The sequence below is a fragment of the Athene cunicularia genome (assembly GCF_003259725.1).
Source record: "Athene cunicularia isolate RWA chromosome 13 unlocalized genomic scaffold, athCun1 chr13_part1, whole genome shotgun sequence".
Taxonomy (NCBI): Eukaryota; Metazoa; Chordata; class Aves; order Strigiformes; family Strigidae; genus Athene; species Athene cunicularia.
In genome coordinates, this window is record NW_020799117.1 from 12,918,294 (window position 1) to 12,928,359 (window position 10,066).

The following is a 10,066-nucleotide window of genomic DNA, read 5'->3' on the forward strand; positions in this document are numbered from 1 at the left end:
TTCATGCAGCTGGCACATCAACCCTTGGAAACTTGACACTTACTAAGAAAAAAGCCAACAACAACAAATTGTACAATGCCAGTTACTGGCCTTAGGACTTTACGTTGTTTATTATGTTAAGCAGTTTTGGGGTTTTTTTCTCTTGCATTTTGTTGATCTGAAGAAGCCAAGTCTCACAATTTTATAGTGAGGATTGTGTTTGACAATCACTGACTGCCACTGAATACTTCAGTGCTTTTATTTTAGCAGAGCTATTCATCCAGAAGGGCTCTGCAACCCTTAAATTAATCATGTTAAATAGCAGTCCTTGTGTCTTCACTCACACGTTGTTCAAAGATGTATTTTTCTTAAGAAATGTTGACTACTGAGATACATTCAGGCCCATAATACTGTCTGTATAACTAGAGTACTCAAGATGCTCCAGATTTGTAGAAAAATACAAATGCATCCGACAAGGTGATATAAGTTCCACAGGTCAGGAACCACGGAGATACAGAAAATTTTATTATGCCCATTTTTTTAATAGAGAATTGTCTTGGCTGGTAAAGAAAGATATTATGACACAACATTTGAAGGATATCAACATACAGGACAGCCTCTGGGCAATATTCTAGTGTCTCAATATTTACTGTATCTTCATATTTGTCATATGATTTATCCAGATAGTCTGACACATTTTTTTTTTCTTGAAAAATGCAGTATTTATCTTTTGACACACTAACAAAATCCCAGAACTGCTCTGGAGAGTGCAGCTTGGGCATATTGCATGCGCAGCACAGGGGTGGCTAAACCTTGTTTAACACAGTCAGCATGTTGCAGTGATAGTAGCAGAAGTAGTTTGTGGTTTTCTGACTTCAGACTTCAAACTCATACTGTCTTTCCAGCCATCATCTCCCAGGAGAACCTGTACCTGCTGTTTCTGCAAAGCCAGGCCCCAGACTCACGTTCCCTGTGTAAGCTTCTCTTACATAGCTTCAGCCCAGAATCACCATCTCATTTTCCCTGGCATTTTAGCATACCAGAACAGCACAAAAAGCTCATTCCTCCTGTGCTAAGTCTTGCTCTTATGAACCACAGCCTCAATCCTTGGACCTCAAATTCATGTCTCGTCCTCCTGTCAAGCAACTGTCACAAAAACTCACTGTTTTTGAGCGCCCTCGTGCTTCTGCTGCAGTCTTTGATACAAGGACCCATATTCCCAAACCCTTACCTAACTCTCTGCTGACTCTAGTCTGCACACTCCACATGAAGACCCCAATGTCTCCCCTTTCCCTCTTTTAGGTCCACCAGGGCTTGGACTCCTGTCCACCTACTGGATTCCCATCACAAAATGCAACAGAAAGAAGATCTTAAAATGTGTTAGCTCAGTCTGTTTGTACTCACAATGGTACTGCTGAATGCCACTTGAGACTGGTTGCTGTCACGACGACCAAGTGACCTGTTCCGTGTATGCCCCTGAAAATGAGCCCTAGCACTCTGGCATCTCCCTAAAGGTTTCGTGGTCGTCTGTTTGTAAGTGGCTTGTCTCTCAATATTCATGGGAGGAAGAGTGAAGTGTTGAAATTTTGCAAAGTCCTCATCATCTAAGTCCAAGTCCTTGTGGTTCTCCAGGCGCCTGGCTGTAAAGAGAGAGATTGAAACCTTACCTCTTAGTCTGTGTTTTGCATTGCTCAGGAGGAATTCCTTGGTTGGTTAAAAAAAAAAAAAACCTGAAACAAACTAAACTTAAGCAAAAACATCTCAAAAGCCAGCACCAGAAAAACTTCACTATCCGCTTCAGTTTCTGGCAAGTCCCACTTTCCAATGTTTATTGTTGCAAGAAAATGCATTTTCAAACCGTTCAGTCACTTCTATGGACTTCTGCTAATCCTTGGTCTCTTTAGCTGCATTTTGCAGTTGAGTGGAACAAGAGAGTTAAATATGGTAATTCACATATTTGCTAATGTTTTCAGTCACAGAGCACAAATGTCTTTTTGGCAGCTGCTTGCCAGCTTAATAAAATCCTTTGCACTATGTAGAGAGAGAAAGTACCATCCAAGAATGGGCCTGAGTCAAACCCCCAGATTCAGAGCACTGAATGCAAAGAGACTTCGGATATGGACTGCAGATAGCATCAACTCAAGAAAATGTGTAGCTGTACCTTTCATATCACACAGAAGTCTATGGTAATTACTTTTGGACCCACTGAGTTTAATTACTAACTAATCTCAGCTTGTGAGTTCATAAAAAATTGGCTGGCATTCATTTACAAATGAAAGAGAAAATGATCTCTTTGCACTCTCTGAGTATTGAATACAGGGCAAAGCATGAGATGCCTGCAGAGGGAACCAGAAAACCTTTACCATCTGACTTCACACCTTCACTTTCATGAATCTCTGTTAACAGGAGTCCCTCGCAAAATGGAGGCAAATCCACCCGGCTCTACATTCAGTCAGAGGGTTCAGTAGGTTTAAATATTGATATTTAAATTAATAACACTTAGTTGCTCAGAGAGAAAAGCAAGTATAAAAAAGTGACTCTTACCATTTTCCTGATGTGAATACTCAATTCCATCGACAGTACAGCGTCGGAATACCATTTTGTTTTCTGTTAGTGTCCCAGTTTTGTCTGAGAAGATATACTGGATTTGCCCAAGATCTTCAGTAATATTTAGGGCACGACACTGTATAGGCAAATCTGCTTCTTCATCATACAGGTCAATGTCATTGTGAATTAAGAAGACTTGGCCCAATTTGACTAACTCAATGGACACATAAAGCGAAATGGGGATTAAAACCTGAAAGAGAGTTTAAATTCTCAGTGAAGGGTGAGACAAGTCTTATTGCCTTCTGTCAGCAATGTCCTGGCACAGGTATATTAATAATTTTCAGACAAACTGTTCTTCCTACAGATATATTGTAGGGTGGAATAAAAATAATAATAATTTAAGGGAGAAAAAATATCCTGCACATAACAGCAATAGATAAACAGGGACAGTAAGTGACAAATTTAAGGCAAAATTCCTAGAATACAAGAAACAAAGATGGGTCTTTCAGAGGATGCTCTTACAAAAAACATCCTCTGGACTGAGGAGCATACTTGCTCTTACCCTCCTGAAACTCTGAAAGGACACACTAGCACAGGCTAACTCTTAATGTAAAAAAGTTTCACAAGCAATTACTTTGCACACAAAGCTTCCCACCCACTAGCTTCCCTCCCCTGAAATAATAATGAATTCTCAAGTTGCACAAATATTCTGTTTCAGTAATGAAGAATAATCCCCCACAGAATCTCTGAGCAACTCTGAAAGTTATCTTCACATTTAATTCATATTAAAGAAATTCTGTCCACTTAAATCTCAGCAGTTACATCAAGAAATCGGAAAAGTAAATGTGATTATTTCTCCCATCCTATAAAATGTTCTCTCCCAATTAGGCTTAATCAGACTCAGATATACAAGCATCCTACTTCTGATTTAGCTTCTTTCCTAAACCAGCTGAACCATACCTAGCTATTATTCCCTATTGACAAAAATAACAATTTTTGCTTCACTTTTCCTGAGATATTAAGTGGTGTTCTTATTTTGGAATTCTGGACATAGGCAGAAAAAAAACCAAAAAACAAGCTGACATTTGGATGTAAATATCCTCTTTATTGCATACGCTAGATATTCTGGAGTTATTTAAAGATATAATACATGTCCTTCCTATCTGTATCCTTGTGGGATTTCAACAGCAAGAAAGAAAAATCTGCAGTGTGAAAGAAAAAAAAAAGATACACTATTTCACACTTGGATGACTTGAAACACTCCTAGCAATATTTTCAAATAAGGTTAAGAAGGTAATGCACAGCTATTAGTTGATATTAACTGTTCATTAGTGATTATACTCAGTTTTGAATAGCTTCTTCCTTGGAGGCAACAGAGAGGTTTTAGTCTTTTACCTGCAACAGGATTATCATTGTCAAGAACATGTAGAAACCAGCAAGAACTGGAGACAGAAAATTGCCATTTTCATCTGGGACATCATAGGGTGGATACTCCGAGAAGTTTCCTGTCCAAATGCCATGCCCTGTAGGAATGATATACAATGATATACTGAAATAGCCTGAGCAGTATGTGATTTGTGATTGACAGAGCTTCTGAAATTTGCAGATATGGACTGCCATGATATTTAAAAAGAAAGATCATTTCAAAAGCAACAGGCCCTGAGCAATGCTGTACATCTATTGGAGAATGCAAAGTGTCATCAGAGCTCTGTAGCACACGCATATAATTGATATGTTAGTAAGAAATGAGCAGTCGTGGATATTTTTATTCACCTCTCCTTCAGCAGGTGACCCCCAGCACACTTAGCTCTACACAGATCTGCCATCATTCTATGTCTTGCTGCTGGAGGTCTCCATCTCTACTACCTATCTTTAAAAGTCCTCACCACTGAAGGTTCCCATTCTTGTTTCTGAAATCTTTCTTCTCCTTCCTGACCATTCTTGATTTCAAGCTGTCTTTGTCAGAGTTCACAAGACCACTATAATTCAGTCTGCAGCTCATTTTTACATTCCCTTCAATGAAGACATACCCCAAAACAGCTTCTTCCCCTGTGTCTTAAATATCAGCAGATATCATTACACTACTACAACAAAGCCTCCACTTCAGCACTTAACATCCCATCATGATTATTTGCCACCTTTCATACTGCCATTACTGAAATAAACCACTCAAGGATGTTACTAAATTTACAGCATCAGAAACTTCACACAGAGCTAGGACAACTCAGTTTCCCTCACTGCATCATCGCTCCAGATGCTAAAACCCTTTATTAGTCTGCTTTGTGTACCCAGCTCTGATAAAACTTCTGTTAGCACCACTTAAGCAAGCAGTCGTTTTGCAGCATCTGACTACTAAAACGCTGCCAAAGGAATTAAAATTATTTCATCAATACTTTCTGGCTGCTAGAGACCAGTCACATCTGAGCAAGGACAACTATAGTCTACAAGACACTTCTTAGCCTGATTTTTCACTGTGTGCATGAAAAATCCTGATAACCAATCCACCATCTTCCTAGAACCCTACACTCTACACTAGACAAGGTTGCAAAGCAAGAACTCATGGTAGAGCTATGGGACATTTTGAATAGATGAAAGCTAATGGACTTGTTACTATTTCACTTAGACTATGAACATTTTATATATATATATATATATTTTTTTTTTTTTCTTTTTTAAACCTGAGTAGATAAATTGTTTTTTAAATGCTGATTTTTTTTTTTCCAGAGACCATTTTAAATCTTAAATTAAAGGACTTTATTACTCAAGGGCCCCTACACACCAGACAAGGACAAGTCTCTAAATCTATATGACAGCAGCCAGGGAACAGTGAAAATAAAGACTCTCCCTCACAGAGAGCTCAGTTGTCAAACTGAAATCCCATTTCTGTGCCAAAAAAGCCACTTGAAGCAGTAAAATTTAAAAAGTGATTAAGTCAGTTCAATTAATCTTTTCTGGATGGCCCTTACTCTAATGGCAGTAGACTGATGACTGACTGGTGTGTCACATGACATGCCTCCGGCGCAGGTTCATGAAAACCAGGGCCACATGATTTGACTTTGTCACTACAAACTAACCCAGAGCAGTAGGACTAAGCAAGTTGTCACGGAGATGGAACGGATTAAAACAGAAAAGGGCTTTGAATGCAAAGTGCTCATGGCAGCCTCTGTTATCTCTTTAAAATAGTGACCCATTCACAGTGGATTTAAAATTTGGCCCTTTCCTTGGGACTATGAGATCCTATTAATGGTGACCTGCCTGGGACAGATTGCAATCAGAGCTGGAAGGCAAGCAGGTGCTTATGTGCAGTGAAGACTAGCAATCTAGTAAACTCTAGTCAGCTAACCACAGTTACTACATCCAACTGTGCTTACTTACAAGGACCTCAGAAAAATGCGGTCTATTCCTACCTAAACAATTAATCCATCTCACAGCCTGCTGTAAAGGTGCTTTTGAGAAGGAAGGTAGCTGTGAATTCTGTAAATTGGCTGAATTAGTCACGTGCCGCTCATGGGTTGTAAACTGGGTAACTGGCTAATATCACTCCTGAACGTATTAGAGGAAGATGTTACTAAATGAAGGTGAGGTAGATCATTCTACTTCTGTTGTTATACACAAGGAACAAACATCCACTCAGGAAGCAGATGTCAGTTGGCAGCTACCAATTCCTATAATGCATTAGTACAATGGCTTTCGCTTGCTTGCTTGACACATTTTACCACAGTGGAGATGGGTCTTATCTGAAATATTTATAACCACAGATGAGTTTCTTCCATCTGAATTGCTCAGATTTGCCATTTTAACTTGTCTATTTGAAAGACCAAGGAGCCTAAAGACCCCAAGAGCATTCAGTTCTAGATCTGATCTCATTCATGTCTAGAAGATCAATTTTAACCACCTTTTAGAAAAAAAGCAATGAAACAGAAGATCTTTGTCAGTGCTTCATACCTACAGCTCCAACAAGACACATCATGAACAGAAGTCCCACACATAAGAAAATATCCATATTCATCCGTCGCTCTATCTTGCTGCGCTTGTAACGAGGACCATTGTTATTTAGCATGGCCTTAGTTTCATGACCTTCAAAACACAAATGAATATCATCATGTTTATGTCATACTTTGTAGTTTGTTTTGGGATTTTTTTAAGTATTTCTCTTGCAAAATGAGAGCAGGATGCTCATGACTAATGTTACTTTGACTCTAGTTTCATGCAGTAATTTTATTGCCCGTCTTCTCATTTGCCTGAATAGCAGAATATATCAGAGATTAAATCCAAAGCTTTACAGAAGACCTCCATTACATTACAGATTTCAGCTGTCATATATTTTGCTTTCCCAAAGACAGCAGATTCAGTAGCATCACAAGGTTTATATAAATATTCAAAAGCTAAATCTCCTTCAAAATAAAAGGAAAAAGAACAATAATATTATATTTTTGTATTTTACAAACAACTTGATTAGGTGCTATACAGATTCCTGAAACTTACATTTGAACATTTTTCAATAGATATTTAAAAGCAACTAGACACATTTCATGTATTAAATAAAATCCAACATGTCAGATCTAGCAGTGAAAGACACTAATGTTATTTAGTTTTTTTGCTATGTGGTTGTAAAGTGCTAACAAAACAGTAGGAAAAGAAATAAAATACCTCAAATCCTTAAAAATTACTGAATTAGAATTGAGCTGGTATATTTGTAATGGAAAAAGAAGAGTGCTGTAAGAAGCCAAGAAGCAGAAATTGCTTCTTCTATTCTATTAATATTATCTAAACTGTGGCTCCACAATTGGGATGTCTGGATATCATCTGTTGCTATATTAAATGCCATCTTTTGTGTTTATTTCTACAGTTCTTTTCCCTGAAAATAGAGAGCCTGTAGATTTGTATTTAGTTTTCATTTGTATGTGCATGATGTGAGAGGGACTGTTTTCCGAGCTACCTTTTGGCTTTCTCTAGGGAAGTGGTTTGAACCAAAAGCTGCAAGTTGGGTGCGATTCAATCATGACTGCTGGATTCATTCCAGGTTTACATCAAAGGTTATTAATTGAGGCAGAGAGTGAGAGAGAAAATTACTCTCCAAGCCTTATGTTTAGGACACTCGCCCAAGAGCTGGGACTCTTGGCTTCCTGTTCCAATGAATAAGTAATTATTTACACAACCTGGAGTGATGTCAGTGGGACCAGATTATACTACCAATGCTCCTTCCTTTCCAACTGATGTCTATGTACATACCCACTTGTTCCACACAGTTGGGGATTCAGAGTACAACTTGTGAAACAGGAGATGTATGTTCACTCCCACACAGGCAGAACTGAGAACAAAACCCAAGTCTTCCCTTTGGTGAACAAATGCTGTAACCACCAAGCTACACAGAAGAGGAACGTACTGCTGCCTGCACTTCTGTTCCTCCAGCAGCTGTGTGAATCTTGTTCCTCACTTTTATGTCAGGCTTAATGGAATGTTTTGTGCTGAAAACAAAACAAAATCCTGTAATCCTTTCCAGAAAACCCTCAGGGAAATGATGGATTTATTTCAGGAAGAAAATGGGAAGAGATTTCTTTCAAAATATCCGTTCTATCATTCCCTTCCCGTTCAGCCGACCAACAGGGAAAGGACATATCTGTTATACAGATATCACCTTGCAAGAAATAGAATATCAGAAATAAGACGAACAAACTGCTTTTCCCTCCTCTAACCCTCATGGTTTCATATGCTGTGCAACACAGCACCTCACCTACCACCCAACTACTACCTTGTCTCTCTGAATGCCGATGAGCTTATCTAAAATTTCATTCTGGTACTTCATTATTTGAAAAGCATAAAATTCTTGCTGCTGTCCCTATCACAATGAGAAATCTACATTGGCTGTCCCTCTGTAATGAGGTTTTTGTGCATTAGTGCTATATCTTTGTGTAGGACCATTGGGTAGCCATGAAAAGTGTAACCATGTTTGGGTCAGATGAGAACTGCACAGGCTAAACAATCACATTAAGTGATGACTGCACTCTTCACAAAGGCTCCCATTAGAAAGTAAGTTTGAGGAGTAATAGAGTTATAAAAATGGAGAATGTACTATCCTATTATATGACAGATCTTGATTGTTCAGAAAAGGTCACAGACCATGATTAAAAGCCAGAGTATAATCAATGTCAAAGAACCCTAGAAATTAAGCTGGTGCTGGTACTGGCTCAAGTGAGTCTAATTTTAGAAGAAAAAGAATAAACTTCTATACTGACATTAACAATAAGATGTCAGTTGGAAACTGAATTGAAGACTTACTCAGATCTGTATCTTGAGAATGAGTTTAAAACTCCAACTTTTTCTACTAGCAGTTTAAGCAACATTAACAGAGGTCCACATTAGAATCTGTGCTGGTGGTTAAAGGAACATGCTGGGATATCTTCACTAAAGAGAAGAAAAATAAGAATCCTAACAGGAGAAGGGAAGACAAGTTACTCCAGTTCTATAGGAAATGAGCTCTACAGAGATTTTAAGTAGTAGTTGCTTCCAAAAAATGAGTGATGAGTTTGTCTCTAGATCTCCTTCTCTGTCTGGTAGGCACCGTCCTTACATGTGGTATTCAAAGAGACAGGCAATGAAAATCCCACATGGTGAAGGCTACTTTGGAAACAGGAGAGCTATAGTCATTTGGAATCCCCTTCTGCAACAGTGAAATAAAACGGTCAGTTGCCAGATAAAATAGTCTGGATTGTGGAGATCAATCTAAGGTCAATGACTCTTGAAAAGATGGTGACTTCTCTTTTCTCTTAGGTGGCTCAGCCTTGAACCCCTTTCTGCTAATATATAATATTATATATAATATATACCTGACATAAAATGGGTGATATGATTCTACTGGAAAAATATAAATAACCAATAATGGGATGAATTGTTTAATTGTTTAAATTGACTTTTATTTAATCTATAAATAAAGAGGGCAGCTGATATACTCTGTCTGAAGCAGAAGAGGGCACAGCTGGCAAAGCCAGTGATAGATCATGCTCACTGATTAAAGCAGGGGTAACACTCCAAAGGTGAAAGATGCTGAGAAAAAGATGAACTGACCTACTGCTGAACCTGGCACTGCTGCATTTGATCTGGGCCCTGACACTGTCTTACTTGGTTAATGTCTCTACTGCATGAAATCCACGGCTGCATGGACACACTATGTCTATGTCAGCACAAACCTGTGCTGCTGCTGCCGCCTCTGCCACCTCCAGCTGCTGTGCTCGCTGCCTCCTGTGTGCTGGCCCTGGCACAGCTTGGCTTTTTGACGATTTTTTTTTCTTCTTCAAGCAGATCTTCAGCTGCATCAGTTTCTACCCTGAGGAGCCATGGAGACCGCCTTTAGGGCAGCCGTGTAGATTTTGTGCCAGATAGAATTAGTATTATAATCAGAGCAGCAAAGCTGAGAGTTAAACTCACCTTAGCAGTTCTTTACTTGCCTGGTGTCCTGGGTTGCAGTGTATTCTGTTACCATCCTCATGAGCTGTTGAAATCAGGCGGGGCAGTGTTTCCTTGCCTCCCCCCCCCCCCCCCC

At 39.1% G+C, this 10,066-nt stretch overlaps 1 protein-coding gene across 1 annotated transcript in view; it reads right to left on the reverse strand.

The window, feature by feature from the left end:
* ATP10B (ATPase phospholipid transporting 10B (putative)) overlaps positions 1-10,066 on the reverse strand; it is a 158,108-nt gene that overhangs the window by 23,653 nt on the left and 124,389 nt on the right. The window contains 4 exon segments of the mRNA XM_026858592.1: positions 1,384-1,619; positions 2,524-2,776; positions 3,922-4,049; positions 6,472-6,603. Coding sequence (XP_026714393.1) covers positions 1,384-1,619; positions 2,524-2,776; positions 3,922-4,049; positions 6,472-6,603 — 749 coding nt within the window.